Genomic DNA, 21,448 nt, shown 5'->3' with positions numbered 1-21,448 from the left:
TGTTGCTGCTTTATTAACCAGGTATGGCTTGATCTCAGATTTTTTAATTAATCAGTTCTCTTATGGGTTATAATATGTCCGGGCAGCACTGTATGTTCTCGATGAATAGATAGATGGAAGAGGCACCAAAAGTTATAGTTTGAGCAAAGCTCTACACCCGAGTCGATACCACCAAAGACATTCTTCTGACAATTCATTCATCTTAAAATTCTAGGTTCAATGATTTGATAAACTAAAGGAACGAAACGTGAGCTACTTAACGTTACAAATCTATTTTGCTATCAATACGTAAAAATTTAATACTCCCTAAATATATGGATATTACATTTCGTCAGTTTTGGCAAGGCTGAAAATGTCATTACAACTCCCTGTGATATTCTCCGTTACTTGCGTTCACTGGTGAATTATTAGCAACACCAATTAACGAATATATTTATATTCATGATGTAACAGTAGCGTATGAAAAGCTCAACAGTACAATAAGGATGAGACGTCTATGAAATCGGCCGGTAATTACGGGTGACGTATCTATTTCTGGAGCTTGCTTCCACCTCCATACTTATCGATAGGCTGATCGTCAACGATATGGTTGATAAAAACTACGAGGCAGCTGGCCAACACTTGCAAGTTCTGGATATTTTCTACGCGAAATAAACAGAATACACATCCTTCGATAGCTCAGTTGGTAGAGCGGTGGACTGTAGTGGTACAAATAGCAGACATCCATAGGTCACTGGTTCGAATCCGGTTCGAAGGATAATCTTTTTGCTTATTTTCCTGGGTTTTGAAAAAAATTGGATTCCATTCTTCTTCGTAGCATTTCACAATGATGATAAAAGGTACCATGTGACAGTTGTGCCCTACGACACATCAAAATGAAAAAAAAAAATAATTATCAGCTCACAAAAAAGGGGCATTCCGGTAGAACTAGCTCCTGAGTAAGTCTGTGTTCACAAAGGTTAAAAAAATAAAAATTACCTGCCCCGAGTGAGGATCGAACTCACGACCTTGAGATTATGAGACTCACGCGCTGCCTACTGCGCCATCGAGGCTTCGAAAGCAACTGAGCGGCTACTGCGTCAACGAGGGTTAGACGACACGTGACATGTATTTTCGAAAAATCTCATTTTGTACTTGATCATCTCGTTAAACTGTAATTGGTGACTTTCAAAACCTTTAAGCATACAATGAAACCCAAAGAATTTTCAGGGACACTTTACATATAAAATTGGCCTCAGTATGAACAACAGCTTTTGTGTTCACGACAGTAATGCTGCTGCGATTGTAATTACCTGTGTGCAGTAATGGGAGAGAGTTCTACACTCGTCAAGTCCCTAAACTATTCCATAACACCAAGCAACCTTTAAATAAAAACCTTTATGAACTACTAGCATTCACTCCCTGATTAGACTTCATTTTAACCATACACTAGCCAAACGCTAAACCAGTCATTCTCAACATCCCTTCTAAAAAGCTTTTTGTTATGGACTCTGGTGCTGCATCTCTTGGAGAATTGTTTCCAGTCAGTATCATTGTCATCTGAATAATGCCTCAGTGGTTTATAATCAAACTTTAGTTATAAAAAGGAAAATAGAGAATCTACACATTGCTTATAGAGAAAATATGAATCTTTCACTTGGTCAGTGGATACCATATGCCATAATGCTAATAACCAGTACGAAGATTATATGAAGTGCCAACCCCGCCAAAATTCATGTCAGGTCATGTGACCCATCCTAATTTTGCCAACCTGTTTACATTTTTCTTGCCAAACCTTTCATGTATCTAATTTTTTGTCACTTTCCTGATGAAGGTTCTAGATTATGGGCCGAGAGATAGAGCTCCCAGAATTATTCGTTTAGTTCTCCAGTGTGGGTTCTATCTTTATTGACCAATGTGACTATATAAACATTATATATATATATTTTTTTTTTTTTCATACTATTCGCCATTTCCCGCGTTTGCGAGGTAGCGTTAAGAACAGAGGACTGGGCCTTAGAGGGAAAATCCTCACCTGGCCCCCTTCTCTGTTCCTTCTTTTGGAAAATCAAAAAAAAACGAGAGGGGAGGATTTCCAGCCACCCGCTCCCTCCCCTTTTAGTCGCCTTCTACGACACGCAGGGAATACGTGGGAAGTATTCTTTCTCCCCTATCCCCAGGGATATCACACAGCTTCAGTTCATTCTATCCCTCGTACATTTGTTGTGATTTAAATAAGTTTGTTAAGTAGTGGCACCTGATGAGGTGGATTGACTCCACGAAACATGTGCCACATGTATAGAACAATTACGTTAAATAAGATTTAACTCCTACTGAATCGCGATTTCTCCTTCATATATATATATATATATATATATATATATATATATATATATATATATATATATATATATATATATAATAAACATTATATATATATATATATATATATATATATATATATATATATATATATATATATATATATATATATATATATGAAGGAGAAATCGCGATTCAGTAGGAGTTAAATCTTATTTAACGTAATTGTTCTATACATGTGGCACATGTTTCGTGGAGTCAATCCACCTCATCAGGTGCCACTACTTAACAAACTTATTTAAATCACAACAAATGTACGAGGGATAGAATGAACTGAAGCTGTGTGATATACATGGGGCAAGTAAACAGACAACCGTGGCATATGTAGCGGTTCAGGGAAAACCATGGATAGGTCTGTGGACCGTGGTTGTTGATATGGGCCTGTGGTTTCGGTACACTGCACATGACAGATTGAGAGTGAATAAGGCCATGTTTTCGTCTGTTCCTGGCGCTACTTTCCTAACGCAGGAAACGGCGGACAAATATGGTATATATATATATATATATATATATATATATATATATATATATATATATATGACGAACAAAAAAAAGAAAATTTCGCGAATGTGTGAAGATAAAGAAAATACATCTTGGAAACTTGACTATTATATTTCCAGTTGACTCGCTGATCACCATTATCTCTGGTCAATTGGTCCACACGCTTTAAAAGAACACTGCCCCAAGTGAGGATCGAACTCACGACCTTGAGATTATGAGACTCACGCGCTGCCTACTGCGCCATCGAGGCTTAGCAGCGTTTTGACCCAATTGAGTTTCGAAGCCACGACCTTGAAATCATAGTACCAGTAAGAAAGGTCCACGATGGGCTCAAGTACATTTGAACAATAACAGTTCAAGTCTCCAAGAGTATGGTTTTGTCATATATCAACTGACTTACATTTCTCTCTTGTCTCCCCGGATGATGTGATTATTACACGAAAGTGCACTTGGGAACTTATCGTGTTTCATTTTCCCCGTGGACTCATAGGAATATCTTGATCACACGCAAAATTGTGATCCTTTCCAATATATATATATATATATATATATATATATATATATATATATATATATATATATATATATATATATATATATATATATTTTTTTTTTTTTTTTTTATACTTTGTCGCTGTCTCCCGCGTCTGCGAGGTAGCGCAAGGAAACAGACGAAAGAAATGGCCCAACCCACCCCCCATACACATGTACATACACACGTCCACACACGCAAATATACATACCTACACAGCTTTCCATGGTTTACCCCAGACGCTTCACATGCCTTGATTCAATCCACTGACAGCACGTCAACCCCGGTATACCACATCGACTCCAATTCACTCTATTCCTTGCCCTCCTTTCACCCTCCTGCATGTTCAGGCCCCGATCACACAAAATCTTTTTCACTCCATCTTTCCACCTCCAATTTGGTCTCACTCTTCTCCTCGTTCCCTCCACCTCCGACACATATATCCTCTTGGTCAATCTCTCCTCACTCATTCTCTCCATGTGCCCAAACCATTTCAAAACACCCTCTTCTGCTCTCTCAACAACGCTCTTTTTATTTCCACACATCTCTCTTACCCTTACGTTACTTACTCGATCAAACCACCTCACACCACACATTGTCCTCAAACATCTCATTTCCAGCACATCCATCCTCCTGCGCACATCTCTATCCATAGCCCACGCCTCGCAACCATACAACATTGTTGGAACCACTATTCCTCAAACATACCAATTTTTGCTTTCCGAGATAATGTTCTCGACTTCCACACATTCTTCAAGGCTCCCAAAATTTTCGCCCCCTCCCCCACCCTATGATCCACTTCCGCTTCCATGGTTCCATCCGCTGACAGATCCACTCCCAGATATCTAAAACACTTCACTTCCTCCAGTTTTTCTCCATTCAAACTCACCTCCCAATTGACTTGACCCTCACCCCTACTGTACCTAATAACCTTGCTCTTATTCACATTTACTCTCAACTTTCTTCTTCCACACACTTTACCAAACTCAGTCACCAGCTTCTGCAGTTTCTCACATGAATCAGCCACCAGCGCTGTATCATCAGCGAACAACAACTGACTCACTTCCCAAGCTCTCTCATCCCCAACAGACTTCATACTTGCCCCTCTTTCCAGGACTCTTGCATTTACCTCCCTTACAACCCCATCCATAAACAAATTAAACAACCATGGAGACATCACACACCCCTGCCGCAAACCTACATTCACTGAGAACCAATCACTTTCCTCTCTTCCTACACGTACACATGCCTTACATCCTCGATAAAAACTTTTCACTGCTTCTAACAACTTGCCTCCCACACCATATATTCTTAATACCTTCCACAGAGCATATATATATATATATATATATATATATATATATATATATATTTTTTTTTTTTTTTTTTGCCGCTGTCTCCCGCGTTTGCGAGGTAGCGCAAGGAAACAGACGAAAGAAATGGCCCAACCCACCCCCATACACATGTATATACATACGTCCACACACGCAAATATACATACCTACACAGCTTTCCATGGTTTACCCCAGACGCTTCACATGCCTTGATTCAATCCACTGACAGCACGTCAACCCCGGTATACCACATCGATCCAATTCACTCTATTCCTTGCCCTCCTTTCACCCTCCTGCATGTTCAGGCCCCGATCACACAAAATCTTTTACACTCCATCTTTCCACCTCCAATTTGGTCTCACTCTTCTCCTCGTTCCCTCCACCTCCGACACATATATCCTCTTGGTCAATCTTTCCTCACTCATTCTCTCCATGTGCCCAAACCATTTCAAAACACCCTCTTCTGCTCTCTCAACAACGCTCTTTTTATTTCCACACATCTCTCTTACCCTTACGTTACTTACTCGATCAAACCACCTCACACCACACATTGTCCTCAAACATCTCATTTCCAGCACATCCATCCTCCTGCGCACAACTCTATCCATAGCCCACGCCTCGCAACCATACAAAATTGTTGGAACCACTATTCCTTCAAACATACCCATTTTTGCTTTCCGAGATAATGTTCTCGACTTCCACACATTCTTCAAGGCTCCCAGAATTTTCGCCCCCTCCCCCACCCTATGATCCACTTCCGCTTCCATGGTTCCATCCGCTGCCAGATCCACTCCCAGATATCTAAAACACTTTACTTCCTCCAGTTTTTCTCCATTCAAACTCACATCCCAATTGACTTGACCCTCAACCCTACTGTACCTAATAACCTTGCTCTTATTCACATTTACTCTTAACTTTCTTCTTTCACACATTTTACCAAACTCAGTCACCAGCTTCTGCAGTTTCTCACATGAATCAGCCACCAGCGCTGTATCATCAGCGAACAACAACTGACTCACTTCCCAAGCTCTCTCATCCCCAACAGACTTCATACTTGCCCCTCTTTCCAAAACTCTTGCATTCACCTCCCTAACAACCCCATCCATAAACAAATTAAACAACCATGGAGACATCACACACCCCTGCCGCAAACCTACATTCATATATATATATATATATATATATATATATATATATATATATATATATATATATATATATATATATATATATATATATATATATATATATATATATATATATATATATATATATATATATATATATATATATATATGATGTCCTAAGTATCTATCACTATTCACTCAATGATAATGATTCCACTCGATATGCTTCAACTGATTTTTAATCTCCTTTACACTCAAACACTCGTTCTCTTTCCCGTCCTGAACCCTTCCCTTACTTTGGGCCAGTACAAGATCTGGGAATGGGGAAGCAAAACGTGGTTGAATTTATAAGGCCAAAACGCACTTCTTCCTACATCTCTTTCTGTATATTTTCCACTTTCCTCTTCAGTTTCAAAGCACCACTATGCACTCCAGCAGTAACATAAACATTGAGCGTAACCGCATTCTCCACTCTATCCTACACACCTCTGCATAACATAACCAAACCCTCCTAAATCCTAGGGTATTGTCTGGATGCCGTAAATATTTCTCGTGTTAGCTGCACCTTCATATGTACAGAGATCTTATTCGCCCCAGGATAGAGTACTGCACACTTATCTAGGTAGGCTCTTCCTCCTCTTGATTAGCCAGAGTGGAATCATGAGCCACATTTCATAAAGTAACCATGCACTACCACTCGCCAACCATCCCCGTCCGTCTCCCGTAACATTGTTTCCTACTCCCTATTCTAAAGGTGTAGATATGGCCATGCGCTCATGAGCCGTGTGCATGTGCCCCAGCCTTTAAGGTATGAACTCGATAGTTGCGGGTGGATGCCGCTTCCCTTACTGTCAGTGTGGAGAGAAGTCACACGAGGAATGACTTTTATGATGATATATGCCTTTCGCCGAGTCAGCCGGGACCGAGGCATGTTTTGCACGTGCTATATAGTTCATTATAATATACATATATACTAACTTACGTCGGGAAGGTGGGTTACCTGTGAGCTTACCTTCTTGTGTATACTTACTATCACGGACTACTTTTTTTGTACGTATTTGTGGATGTTAAGTATACAACTGTGGGGACCAGTCCCTTGAAAAGGATACTGCCCCGAGTGAGGATCGAACTCACGACCTTGAGATTATGAGACTCACGCGCTGCCTACTGCGCCATCGAGGCTTACATCAGTTTGAATCCCGAGTAAATTTCGAAGCCGTAACCTTGATATTATGAGATTTGCGTTGCCTTCTGCGCCACACATACAAGCACACTTCTTGACAACAAAGTAATGGGCATCTGGAACAAGCTAGCTAAAGAGCGAAATATAGATAACACTGGGATATTACCTCTCAGGATACAAGAATAGGTAATCACTTGCTAGAAGGTTTGTACTCCTGCATGAATATGTTTGCTGATGATGCCAAAGCCATGAATGATATAAAAATCGTAAAGGATTGCACTAACTTGCAATGGGACCTAAATAGGCTATACAAAGTTGGTCAGATACAAGGCTGCTGAAATTCAACACCAATGAACGCATGTTAATGAAAATGGTTTACAGTAAAAGAAGGCTTCTATATGAACATCACGTTGCATGAACTAAGCTTCAGGAATATTTCTGAGAGAACCCTAACCTGTCACCAGACAACCTCACCTCTCAATTATGAGTAAAGAGGCTGTCGGCTGGAAAATTTTGACATTCAAATTTATGGAAAAGAAAGTGTTCAACAAGCTGTTCACATCACATAGTAGGCCAAAACTAAAACATGCTTCTCAAGTTTGGTTACAGCACCTAAATAAGCTCAAGCAAGTAACGAACGGAGAGGGTCCGGATAGTAGAGAGATGGTACAATTGCAGGAAAACGTAGAGGCCTTAAATTTACCCACTATGGAGCAGAAGAGAACAAAAGGTTTCAAAATAAGTCTGATGAAGTCAATAATAAACAGCTCTTCAAAATATGTAAGGACAGAACCAAAGGATAGCATGAATTTTAACAAGAAACTTGTTTAAAAAAAGTGAGTACTTTCTAGTACAAAAAGAGAGGATGAGATACATAAATGATGAAACATGTGAACGGCATTGAGATGTTCAAAATGAATGATGGTAAAAAAGTTCAAGAAATAAGGTCCTGAGAATGTAGAACTCCAACCCTATACGCTGAGAAATAATGCAAAAACGTATTTTTATAGTACAAGAGTAGTGGATGAATGAATTACCTGAGTGAAAATTGTGAATGTGGAAGGTTTACAGAACAAGAAAAATCAACGAGAAAGTGCCCTACGAGTGTAGAACTCTTCCCGTACAAGTCGGTAATTACAGTGTAAAACACATACAAATATAAACAGACATCTCTGATAAATGCATACACACTAATGTATCGTAAAATCTTGTACACGCATGACCACAGTAAAGAAGAAAAAAAGACATGTCGGCTTAATCAGTTTCGAATTATTCCCCTCCAGCAAACTGGAATCTACAGTTCCAGCGGTTTAGCTGATGTCTGTACTCTATTTCTTATAAACTATTGTACGAGATTGTTAACTTGAACTACAGTTTACCGAAAGGAACATTATTAATGGTAAACTTTTGAGCTACTGGCATGTGGCTGGGAAGATCCTGTTCTAGACTAAAAGAAAAGCTTAATCTTTGATATTTCTGATGCATACTCCCTCTTATTCGATAATAATAATTACGGAAAAGTGGGTAGACTTTGAACGTAGGGATGGTTCCTGGAATCTATACATGTTCGATCTGGGGCCTTCCATTGTTAAATATGCCATTAACCTTAAAAACTTAAGTTTGACCCAAGTTAGGCCAAGGAATATCGAAATAGGTTGAGAGTAACTTTAACAATAACAAATACGTTGGTACGTCAGGTCCCTGTTAGGCTTAACCTGAACAGCGTAGTCTGCCTCTATCGTGAGCGTCTCCATCCAACCCAGTATTTATCCCAGGCATACACACGTATTTTCGGCGACTCCCACGTTAGTTCTGGGAAAGCTTTATTCCCATTAGACACAGCTTTCAGTTTTTTTCTCTACAATATTCTTGTTCTGGTCGAAAATAGCAATCATGCTGGTTAACGCTTATTCTCTACAAATGTCAACAACACGAGGACATGAATTCTACGCGTCAACTTTTAAGATTCTTCTTGTGAAATTCTAAGACATAATTAGGCTGTTATTCGCTCCCTCGCCACGCATTTTGTCTCGTGTTACTTACCTTCGATTTGTACCTCTTCCATCAGCGATGTCATGCAACATGTGATGAACACTGGACACCTCAGTCACGATTACGTGTGATGTAAATCACAACAGCAACTAAACTGCAGTGGTCGGCTGGTCTGCGGTCGCTTCGATAATGAATCTGCGATGTCGTTTTCTTTCATTCTTTTTCGTGTTGTCGAATTTGACAGCCTTTTTTGCCATAAGTTGGATCGATAACTATTAAAGAACTAAAATTTTGAGTAGGTCACTTATTATGTATTTACATATACACTCCTTATATCCAGCTGGTGAAAATAAATCAAGGAGTGAGAAGCTTTTTTTTTTTTTTTTCCAAGAACAGAGCTCACCTACATCTTTCCTCAAAGAAATTACATCCAAACACAGGTGTTTCATGAAAATTCGTATGTTGCTTACCAGTCAACTGAAGGACTTAATTTTACCACAAACACAGTGGGCCTCTTACCCATATTTTTGGTCAACATTTGCTCGTGTGGTTTTCATATTTGTAGGGTTTAGTTCCATCATCACATGACAAAATTGCCTAAAGGCGTAAAGATCATTCCCAGTAGACATACCGTCGTGTTCTGGTATTTAGATGCTTCACGCAACGTTCTTCATTCCGTAACATTTGGTAATGGACACGACCGGCTGACCCAAGCGTTTGGATGAGATTCCACAATCCGCCTTCCTGCTCTAAACGGGAGGGAGTTTGCGGGTAGGGGAATGTGTTGTCATTTATTATGTGTATGTGGAGTATCTGTGAGAGAGAGCAGGGTGAAGGAAGGAGAGATATAATAGATAATTGTTGTGTAGGGGTGAAGACAGATCGAAGATGTAGTGAGACGCAGGAGGTGAGGGATGCGAATTAAGTAGTGCACTACATGGGAATTTCACGAAGACCCAGGCAGAAACTGTTCGTGGAGAGAAAGATAAAAAGAAAAAAAAAAATAGGCGTGCACAGGGGACGCAGCAGTATTGTTAAATAAGTAGTTACGGACTCATCTCGACAACCTTGAGGCGCTTATCATGACATGTAATGTCTGGGATTCATGAAGGATGTTAAATCATAGAAGAACCAGGAAAACTGCGTTTGCAATGATCTGTGAGATGGAGATAAGACCTGTGAAGTTGTGGTGTCGGGAAGCGGCCGGCTCCCATGATCACTGCCGTGGTCGTGAAGGTGTAAAATGTGCGTTTGTTTTGATGTGAGGTGCTCCTCCCACAACCATGTACAGCTATTCATTCGGAAGTCGTTACATGGTGGAAATGGCATGAGTGTTTGGCCGCAGACTGTGGCAGCACGGGAAGCCATTGTCAAGGCTGATCTGTAAGATCTTACGCGCCGGAAGGCAATGTCAAGGCTGAGTCTCCAGAGGGCAGTGTCAAGGCTGAGTCTCCGGAGAGCAGTATCAAGGCTGACCATCTCAGTTTCTTACAATCTCAAGCAATCAGCGGGTCGGAAAAATTATGAGAGAAGTGCGGTAGTTTAGGTGCCGTAATAAGAGCTGGTAATTATGTTCAGACTTTTTTTTACTTATGTGTTTATCGAATTAGTGCCTGAGGTAGTGTTGTGTTAGCATGCAGTGTTGTGTTGCAGTGGTGCGTTAGTAAAAGTTTATCTGGGGCTTCTCTGGGATGTGTCACTGAAGCGTCATGGGGCTTTTAAATATACCATGAGAGGAGTGTTGTGTCTGATGTGTCATTTAAGACATGTTTTGTGTCAGGAATGTGCCACAAAACCAGTGTTTGTTAAAGATGTGTCATAAGAGCAGTGTTGTGTATCAGTGATGTGTCATTAAGCCAGTGTTTTGTATGAGGGGTGAGTCATAAAAGCAGTATTATGAAAGCAGTATCGTGAATTTGGGCTCTCATAAAAACAATGTATGTCGATGTACTATTTTAATATTGAACTTTTACTTTAAACAATGAGAATATTAGATAACACAGTTTGTTTGTGTGTATCACATTTTCTGTTAAGGTTTCATTAGAAAATTATATGTATAACAGGTTTTAGGTACATGTTCATGCGCGTCACGTTTCCGAAATGAGCGTACGGAAGGTGAACGCGCGGGTGTTAGGCGGAACTCACCCTACCAAAGAAGGCGGCTGCGTTCTAACGACGTGCTGTGTTTCAGAGATGTGCATGCGTGAGGTGAACGCGCTGGCCCAGGTGGGACTGATCGTGTTGAGCGAGGTCGATGTGAAGGCCACTCCCCCAGGCCGACTCATGGCCAGATACTGCGTCTCATTCACCACCATGAAGACCTTTATACAGGTGACCACACGCCACTGTAACGCTCCCCTGCACCACTGTGTAACGCTAGCCACCACCACCACACGTCACTGGGGGACGGCTATGTATCATTCCGGACCACGCTGATATTCACTTTCACCTAGGGTGTACGCTATATTCCCTGTGTCACCAGAACCTCCTCAGAGTAGTTAAAAAAAAAAAAAAAGCTTTACGCCAGTAGACGACTTATTAAACTTAGATTTCAGTTGTGCTGAACCCTGAACCCTTGCCTGGCCACTTGTAAATACGTCAATCTTGTAAATTTGAAAACGTGTGTATGTGTGTGTAATGGTGTGGTTTTGTTTACAGTTGCGTGGTGATGAGAGCATCAAGGAACTGGTGGAGACGGTGTGCGCCTGTCGGGAGTTCTGGGATATTAAGGTGAGGCACAGACTAAGAAAAAACGATATATATATATATATATATATATATATATATATATATATATATATATATATATATATATATATATATATATATATAAACTGCTAGCCAGTTCGTTGGCGTTTATGAGAAATTATTCAGGACATACAGTTCGAAGCCAAGATAATTTCTTGAGCACGACGCTGCAGCCCTCTGGTCTTTGACCTGACTTAAGTTACTCTTAAGTGTCAGGTCAAAGGCTCACGCTGATATATCTGAAAGTTTTACTGTCTTGCTTGATAGTCGTATCTCCTAACAAACTCCAAAATAACCTAACCTAAATTTCATAAACTCGCACATAACCCAGAATAAGATGCACAAATTCCCTTACAACCCAGCCTTAGATCTACAACTTCCCTTACAATCCAGCCTTAGATTCACAAACTCCTACAGAAGGAGTTAAAAAGACTTGGATCAGGCCTTGTGATATATGAAGTGTACTTTTCCATTTCATGAATGATATACCTTTTAAGATACAGATAAACCAGGATCACTGTTACCTGTCATATATGTAAATATATATATATATATATATATATATATATATATATATATATATATATATATATATATATATATATATATATATATATTATATATATATATATGGGGTAGGATGTGTTAGGGCAGTTGCCCCATAGATCCCAACAGCTAAAGCAAGCTAAAGAATGATCATGAAAAGCTGAGGGGTTGTTCTGTGGACCAGCCATATCTTAAGAAATGACTGTGTGTGTTTGTGTACAGGTGCGGATGTCGGAGAAGCGAGTACTGAACGAGCTGAACAAGAGCCAGGCGTCGTCCATACGCTTCCCCATCAAGGGCAGGATCAAGACCAGGGAACACAAGATCAACTGGTTAGTTCCTACACGTTTTCTGTAGTTTCTCTTGCCGAGCAAAGTCTTGTATGCTGCAAGAAAACTAAGCATTTACATGCAGACAACGTTCATACCTGTTATGTGCATATAAATGACAGTGATACTGTGGTCCGTTGCCTCAGAGCTTAGCATACTTGCTGTCTTATGACCAGAGTATTAAGTAGGTTGTGTAGGTTATCCAAAGGTATATACGACCCAGCCTGTAGCTGCTGGTATTGGAGGTGGACACCAGTATAGGATAGCAAGTAAAAGCTCCAAAGATCACATACGTTTGATGTACACTTGTGCTTTCAATTATTCCAAAAATTTAAGCTTATGATGTGGATATAAATGTCATAATTTAGTAATTACTATATTCAATCAGCTGATGAATTAATGTACTTACCTATTTCGCGGTAGGTATAGATAGCTTCTGCCTAACGTATGAACTGTTTCTCTCCACATTAGAAGCTACAGAAAAAATAGTCAAACACATTGTTTGACAATAATGTTCTACAGCACAATAGTAAATAAGAACAAATATATCAGGTTGCTCTCATGGTGTTATACTGCTGTGTCATCAGCATTTACTGAGCATTTGGAGTATTTTGAAGAATTTCACGTATGTGTTTCTGCCCAGCTTGGTGCAGGCGACGCTGGGGTGCCAGAACATCGTGGACTCTGGCCTGAGCCAAGAGGCCAACAAGATCATGCGCACTGGACAACGCATCACCAAGTGTACGTTAGCATTACGACATTTCCACTGTACACACCTTGCACATTGTGTCAGAAATATGCACTCTAGCCTTTTTCAGTATGTTGTACTGTTTTCTTTTATATATACTGTGCATTGCTGGGGTCGAACTTGAATACTGCATGGAAAAAGTGGTTAGTTCTGAGGTCCTCATTCCTTCTGATGTAGTAATCGTTTGTATTGCCACAAAACATGGTCTCTCTCCTGGATACCTGGCATAACCTGGGATATGTATATATGTGTGTGTATGTGTAGGGTCAAGAGACTGGGCAGCATGAATGAGAAAACTCGGTCAGTAATGTGCCAGTCGTAGTCATTCTGTTGCACGGTAAAACTAACCATTTCACACCTTCCTGTCTTCATTGTTTTGTTTACTGTCACATCCTTTCTATTATTTTTTCTTTTTTAGAGGACTTTATAAGTAGAGTACTTTGAATTTTATTGATTACGTAATCTCAGTCCACATTACTATGAAAATTGAAAAAATGGAGTTATTCTGTACATTAAGTTCTTTTCATTTTGTTTCATGCCAGCCATAACTTACTTATTATATCTTGCATGTATATTCATTTCACCAATCATATTGGATTTTACATAAGCACTCAGTATAAAAGAATTAAGTAGAAAATGCTTGAGAAGATTATTTAGGTAAGTTTACGTAGGAATTACTTATCGTTTTCTTAAGCATCTTCATGGTAAGGTACATTTTCTTTGGCGTTTCTCAAGTATTTTCTATTGATTACTACAGTGGCAGCGTTCTCCTAGACTCCGAATATTTGAAGAGTATCTCATGTTAGTGTTATTTACATCTTGGCTCATTGCTGAGATCCATTGGCACTCAGAAATACTAAGATAGATAAATAGATGAACCTATTTTCCCTGAACCTCGTAACAAATTCCGTAGCTACTACCGTTTGATATTCACCAACTACCTCAGTTAAAAACATATTTATAATATTGAGATGTTGACTGTATCGTTACCCGTCATCGAGTTCATCATTCCTAAAGAAGGAGAGGGACATATACAGACGATCGGGCCTTATGATTGTCGTAGGCTTCCCGAAGATGTAATTCACGAAAGCGCACTTGGGACTTACCGTTTTTAATTTTTCCTCGTGGTATCAGCAATTATATATATATATATATATATATATATATATATATATATATATATATATATATATATATATATATATATATATATACAGCGTTTTGAAAACTTGTCCTATGAAATTCGTGGCCAATAATAGGTATTATGTTTAACGTGCAATATTGAGGGTGAGGCGGGAGGTTATGACCAGTCACAACGGGGCCCCTTCTACTCCCTCGCTGACACACACACTATTTCCTCCCGGAACCACATTATGACCCTACTCTTACATGTTTCCAGGTTGCCTTTTCCCTGTATCAGCAGACACACTCATTTATTTTATTTGGTCTACACAGAAACTGCTGAAGTATGTGACCTTTTGAGTATATATTCCATCGTTTTGTGCACTCAGATGTATGGAAGAAATTTTCCTTATTGAAGCTCTGGGTTTCCAACGACCACTAATTTAATTATTGTTTTCATCATGTATCCAGAGTTGTCTCTGGCCAGAGTCTATGAAAGAGAATAACAGTTATTCACAGATGTGCCTAGCAAAATACCCCAGATTTTTTTTTATACTATTTTTACTCGGAGTGTTTAGTGAAGTATTTAGTTATTTCTTAAATAAAAGAAGGATAGATGAGTTGGTAGTTTCATTACGTTGTTTGCGAGGAACCAGCGCTGGTTATCGTAAAGAATATATGTGCTAAATTCAGTTACATTGCTCAGCGCACACGTTGATAACGCCTACACACTCTGATTTCGTTCCTGGCCATTTAGTGATCAGTCATATTTTCTAATGACACGATATTGAGCAGTACGATTTTGTTATATACATTTTACAAACACTTTTTTTTCGAGATTAAGGTCCATGATCTCGGTCTAAAAACATTTCATCTATAAACAAATTTGTTCATTCAAACAAAACTTTTGCTTAATTTGATGTTAAGTTTGATCGCCGTACTCATGTATGATTACCTTTTTAATGCTTCGCGATGTCCATATGCATTAAAGAAGGCATTATTTTGATCAAATGTGAACAGTTAGATTTTTGTCATATTACTTTAAGTGAAATAAGGTTTCTTCTTTAATGGTTAAGTCGTTCACCCAACGAAGTATCAAGTGGGAAGAATATGCCATCATACAGTGGTTCCATATACCACCTGGAAGTACACGAGATAAATTTCGAGCAGCAGAACTTGCTACATTTCGAGCAGCAAAACTTATTATGTCATTGAACCGTTTTGTTTTAGCAGAACACTGCTCTGTACATAAAGTTTGCTCTAAACTATATTATTTTGGCATGATTTATCACTATATAATTAATAAAACGAGATGTATTCTATTAAAAAAAAAGATGATAACTATTGAAGGAAGCGTAATACTATACATTGAGGCCGCGAAGTACACTAACTTAATGTGGTAAAGAAACACTGCCGTAATATGTAGATAATGATTATCGTGTAAGTCACCAGACAGTGTGGACATGTCGACGCAGGTTCCTAACTGTGTGATGATACTCGGATCACTTTAACAGTGTACATTAACTGTAGTCTCGGGTCAAATAGAGGACAGAAGTGGGAAATACCCTTCTGTACAAAAAAGGGGCCATTCGAATATTATGGCATGTCAATGAGAGACTCGGCTGCGACCTGACTTTCTGTGGCCTTGGCTTTCAATCTCTTTAGCCAAGAATTATCCCTTGCCCTTGTGCCGGGAGATTGGCAGGCATCCCAACATGAAGTAAGTTGGGGTAATCCCGGAAAACATTGCCTCTTGATGATGCAGGAGGATGAATCACTCCCTCCACCCACCCCCACCCCTTGTCCCAGATGTAATCAAACTAAATCTCTTTACGACACATTTGACCTTTTGACTTGGGAATAATTCCCTGACCAGGGTGTATACACCATAAATTTATGTTACTCTTGATTATTCGTCTTTTATTTGTTCTGAAGTTATTAAGACCAAAATAGAAGCCATTAAAAAGACAGACAGAAACAAATTGTATAGACTGCCCATAAACATGAGTCGACGGAGGAATCCCTCTTCTCTCCTGATGATCATATGTACCTATGTATAGTTTTCAGACTATGTATATATAAGCTTCGTTACGTGAAAGTTGATAATTTCTAAGGTATCGAAGTATATAGATTTGAAATAGACTGATAAAAGTAGTTCAGGAGCAGGATAATCGATTTATTTTCTAATTTACAACCTTTCAAGTCCAAAAGACATGCAGTTCATTATCAATTCACGGATATGGTGTGAGATTAGCATTTACTTTGTTTACCACCATGTTTAGAATTGACTCTCTGCAGGATACATATAATTATCTTAATATGATAATTAAGTGCAAATGGAGCAGAAAGTGTATAAATATGCTATAGTTCTTTGTATGAAACAGTTTTAAGGAAAGGATTAGTCTGGTGATGATGATGTTATGCAGGATAGAGTTGCTTCTCAGCCGTTACGTACTTCTCTGATTATGTCGACATAACGTCCAGAAGATGATGTAACACAATGGTTGTTTGGTTTGGGAATGGGTCATTCATCTTAGTGTTTTATCACTGCTTTACTTCCATATTTGTGACGTATTTTCGCACTTTTACCTTCATGTCTATGTAAGGAACCGGTAAATATTAGTGTAAAAAAGCAGTAACCGTAGACTCGTTGACCGGAGACACATTTAGAAATTAAAGCTGTATCTTGTTAGCTTTGCCAAGTTTCACACTGGCAAGGGTCCTTACCTTACAATATCCCTATAGTCTGGTCTTCTGTATACCAATTTCCTGCACACATTCAAAGGTATAAATGGCAGTGCTATCTACATTTTTTCTCCCTTATGATACAATGCCTTCCCTTATTGTCATATTGTCATAGTACTCCAGTGCATTATCTTATTTTTGTGAAATTGCTTTCTAACCTTCCCTCTCAGATGCGTTACGCATCCTCCCTTTCCTCTAGCCTTTTTGACTTGAGTTACGGCGAGTAAATGCGTAGTATGATTTTGTTCCAACTTATAATGTCATCAGTAGATACGTTTCTTGTCTTTGTTACCTAGAATTTTATGTCTTCCTCCGTCGTGCTGTTCTATTGTTTGACAGTTTGCAAATTTCTGCTACCACTTATATGATAAGAAGTTGGACCACGTTTCGTTTCCTATATTGTAATCAATAAAAAAATAAAACAAAAAATCGTTTCGCATATATCTCAACGTACTTACCTCCTCTTTAGGCGTGTCACTCTTGACTGCATCTCCCACCGAGTCCATAAAACCCGCTTTGTTGTTGTAACAGTAGAAGAACCTAGCTTGGGTGTGTAGAATTCCATGAAACTACAGCTTTACAACTATGAATTGCACCAAACTTGTCCGGTCGTGTCATGGTGATGTTTACACCCGTCAGGCATCATTTAAATGCTACAACGGTGATTATCATCCACCACATTATTGCGGCGCCTTTTCTTCTGTAGTGCTGAATTTAAGCAACGTTTGGTAAATCATGAAATTTAGTGGATTTCGGACACCTTCGGCGTTTTTGTACGTAGATCTCGCGGGCTGCTGGCTGCGACGGTTAGCTATTTTCATAATTTTTATTCCCCTGGGTAATATTAATCTTAGGATCAGGTTCTCCCAAGTCACCACAATCGGCTCGTGAAACTCTCCTTGAATTACCTTCATATACCACATTAGGCTTCTACAGATAATTATAAGCTAAAAGCAAGAAAACAGAATAATACTTTATTCGATGTTTAATATTTCTTATTTCAATGCAGGATATATGCGTCAGCCTCCCATCGCCTGATTGCTCCCCCCCCCCCCTCTTTTTTTCCCCACGGTGGAACCTGTTAAACCGGATTACTTGTTAGTCATGGTTTTATATGCAGGGTTATAGGGGATATCCCGCCGTCTGAAGATGTTAGAGCGTTACTTGATACAGGTAAGAGAAAGAAACACGTATTCACGAGGTGACTGCTGTGATTTTTCTCTTGTCGTAATATATGTATGTTGCAGGCTCTGGTCTCGGACAAGTCCTTATCAAGGTCAGGTCTTAAATGAAAAACTGAATGGGCTTAAAAGACTGATTTAGAAAGGAAAAAAAAAAAAAATTAAGTTTAAAACCTGTCCTTTATGAAGCGGGCCAAATCCTAGTTGCTGGGACACATGAAAAGGTAAAAGAAAAAATTTATGGTGTATGGAAGAAACGGACATCCCAACACTCCACGCTTGAGTTGTCAGTTATTTTCTTTATTACATTTATGATTATTGTATTCTGTTCGCCGCCGAGCACTCCTGCCTGAACGAATTCTGTGCGACTAGACCCTAAATATTCTCTGTGCAAACGAAAGGTCTTATATGGTTTCTTGCCGTTATCAATTAATCTCCATCATGCCTCCAGTGCATATGCAGCTGAGAGCAGTGCTGAGGAATGTCAATTTGTACGCCATTATAACTGTATTAGTGTTAAAAGTACCGGCGATGTGCACAAGTGGACAAACCCCACGTGGGTGTGGTAACGCGAGACGCATTCCCCATCACGTGTCTCACCTCATGACCCTCCCGCAGCCTAACCTGTTGTGACGCCGCTGACTTCCACAGCTACGCTTGTTGTGACGGCACTGACTTCCCCAACTTGGCTTGTTGTGACGACACTGACCTCGCCAGACAATGCGGAGGAAAATAAGAACAATTCTGCATGATCTAAATTTTAAAAATTTTGATTTAATGACTGACTTGCAATGGATATTCATTCGATAACACACATTGGGAAATATACGCACATGGATATACTAGCAATATTACGCATAATCTATCAGGCTGATTCAGTGAATGTGCTCTAAATCATCTCGCATTGATTGAATCTTTGTGTACTTGAATGATTACAGACTCGCTGTGAGTATACTTGCTGCTATAATACAGAACCTCGTTACGCGTGCTACTTCCTCAATGTGCAAATGGGCATCTTTATTACCAATCCTGCTATTACTACGTACATCCTCAAGTTCGACTTAATTCAGTTTGCACATCCCTCCGTAACTCACTTTTGTACTTGTCTATCAATGTGTTGGACACATCACGTCTAGCTGCTGCCTTTGTGGCTCTGAAGTCAGTCCATCGCTGTCATCTGACGACCACAGGAATGTGAGTTTATGTAATCTATTGTTCTATCGACTCCCGTTTCCCCGGGTCATCCTCAAATGTCAGACATATCGCCACTCAGTCATCCTGCTGGAGAACAAGACACCCACACTGCTGTACGAATGTAGTGTCGATCTGAAGATTAATTTCCGTATGACTCGATTAATCTCAAGAAGCTGGGCATTGCTTGATTTATATATTAACTGATCATCCATGGTCTTATGAATGTATTTATATATTCATATGTTTATAATTGCCCGAGGACCTCTTTCCAGTGAGGCTCACATAATCCAAGACTTCTTTTCTACCAGTATTAGGGAAACGTGGATTCCTTTGGAGTAAGAAGTTCTTTGACGAGACTGTACTCCCAATAATCCCGTCACGCCAGAGGTGATTTTTTTCTCTCGTGGTGTAACCTCTAGCAGGCGGAGTCTAGGAATACCCCTCTCTCACGTGTTGAGGCTGGGCTTTGAAGTGTGGGCAGTAAGATAATACGGGATGAGGTTTACCATACACTAGTGGAATGATACACCAGGCAACTGATAGCGTTACTGATATAGGTTTTAGTAGGTGGGAAATTTCAATTATAAGCAGTGTATGTTCTGCAGTCGTGGCTGCCCTGAGTTTTTTTTTTTTTTCTTTTTGTAAGTGCATTTACAGTAATGCTTGGGAAATTACAGCACAGTAATACGTATAAGAGGTTTTAAGTTATGAGAAAAAAATGATAAATAATTGAGCGAATTTATATTAATGCCGGGTGATGAAGAGAACCATAAAGTCACTTGAGCTTCCACTAAAGTACTCAACTTCGATACGTTAAGTTATTAAGAGGAGAAATATTTACGTACGATTTTATGTATCGTCTGCGTGTGTAGCAAGGCAGACATGATCCTGAGATCGCTTTGTCCGTCATTGTCTGGCCGCTCGTGTGTGGTCGGGAATCATGCCCTGGCTCAGAGATGTGCTTGACCTGGTAAGTAGGGGTCTAGTCAAACACATCAACCTGTATACTTTATAAACATGTTTTCCATCATCTAATGGGTTAGGTCAAACGCATCAAACTGTACGCGGCATAAGACCCGACAAGGCTTAACCTGGAAGTTAACCTGGCTCATAACTCAAGAAAATTCCAGCGTGAGTCATGGAAGGCCTTTTTTCATCCAAAAATGTGACGCCTTTTTTAATCCAGAAATTTGATATTTTTTCCATCATAGTGAAAGCATCACGATCATAACAGTCTTTGTTGTGTGTGTGTGTCTGTTGTGTGTGTGTGTGTGTTGTGTGTGTGTGTGTGTGTGTGTTTATTATTTGCGTTTTTCCGTTAACCTTATCACGGAAGCCTACTCGTTCGTTCGGCGAGTGAGTAGATACTCATTTTGTCCCGTCCCTGAAACACACTGATCCAGAGTTGCTCTGTAAAGTAATATTCAGAGTCCTTGCGCACCACACATTAGAAAATGATGAATTCCAGCTCCTTTTTGTTGTGTGTTTTTCTGTAATTTACTATTTGTAATTACCTTTTTGTGTATGTGTGTGTGTGTGTTTATTATTTGCGTTTTTCCGTTAACCTTATCACGGAAGCCTACTCGTTCGTTCGGCGAGTGAGTAGATACTCATTTTGTCCCGTCCCTGAAACACACTGATCCAGAGTTGCTCTGTAAAGTAATATTCAGAGTCCTTGCGCACCACACATTAGAAAATGATGAATTCCAGCTCCTTTTTGTTGTGTGTTTTTCTGTAATTTACTATTTGTAATTACCTTTTTGTGTATGTGTGTGTGTGTGTGTGTGTGTTGTGTGTGTGTGTGT

General features: G+C 39.5%; 1 protein-coding gene and 4 non-coding genes across 5 annotated transcripts in view; 2 read left to right on the top strand and 3 right to left on the bottom strand.

The window, feature by feature from the left end:
- LOC139752267 (uncharacterized) overlaps positions 1 to 21,448 on the top strand; it is a 91,673-nt gene that overhangs the window by 51,531 nt on the left and 18,694 nt on the right. Inside the window, exons 15-19 of the mRNA XM_071668299.1 lie at positions 11,222 to 11,361; positions 11,689 to 11,760; positions 12,547 to 12,656; positions 13,297 to 13,441; positions 19,388 to 19,534. Coding sequence (XP_071524400.1) covers positions 11,222 to 11,361; positions 11,689 to 11,760; positions 12,547 to 12,656; positions 13,297 to 13,441; positions 19,388 to 19,534 — 614 coding nt within the window. The remainder of the gene's footprint in view (positions 1 to 11,221; positions 11,362 to 11,688; positions 11,761 to 12,546; positions 12,657 to 13,296; positions 13,442 to 19,387; positions 19,535 to 21,448) is intronic.
- Positions 668 to 757, top strand: TRNAY-GUA (transfer RNA tyrosine (anticodon GUA)). The gene is given in 2 exon segments: positions 668 to 704; positions 722 to 757. It is a non-coding gene; the product is annotated as a tRNA-Tyr (tRNA).
- On the bottom strand, positions 980 to 1,052 carry TRNAM-CAU (transfer RNA methionine (anticodon CAU)). Its single transcript has one exon. It is a non-coding gene; the product is annotated as a tRNA-Met (tRNA).
- Positions 3,040 to 3,112, bottom strand: TRNAM-CAU (transfer RNA methionine (anticodon CAU)). The gene has a single exon. It is a non-coding gene; the product is annotated as a tRNA-Met (tRNA).
- TRNAM-CAU (transfer RNA methionine (anticodon CAU)) lies at positions 6,965 to 7,037 on the bottom strand. Its single transcript has one exon. It is a non-coding gene; the product is annotated as a tRNA-Met (tRNA).

Source organism: Panulirus ornatus, chromosome 12 (assembly GCF_036320965.1).
Source record: "Panulirus ornatus isolate Po-2019 chromosome 12, ASM3632096v1, whole genome shotgun sequence".
NCBI lineage: Eukaryota > Metazoa > Arthropoda > Malacostraca > Decapoda > Palinuridae > Panulirus > Panulirus ornatus.
The sequence above is the reverse complement of the archived record's forward strand: the minus strand, read 5'-3'. Positions and strand labels throughout refer to the sequence as shown.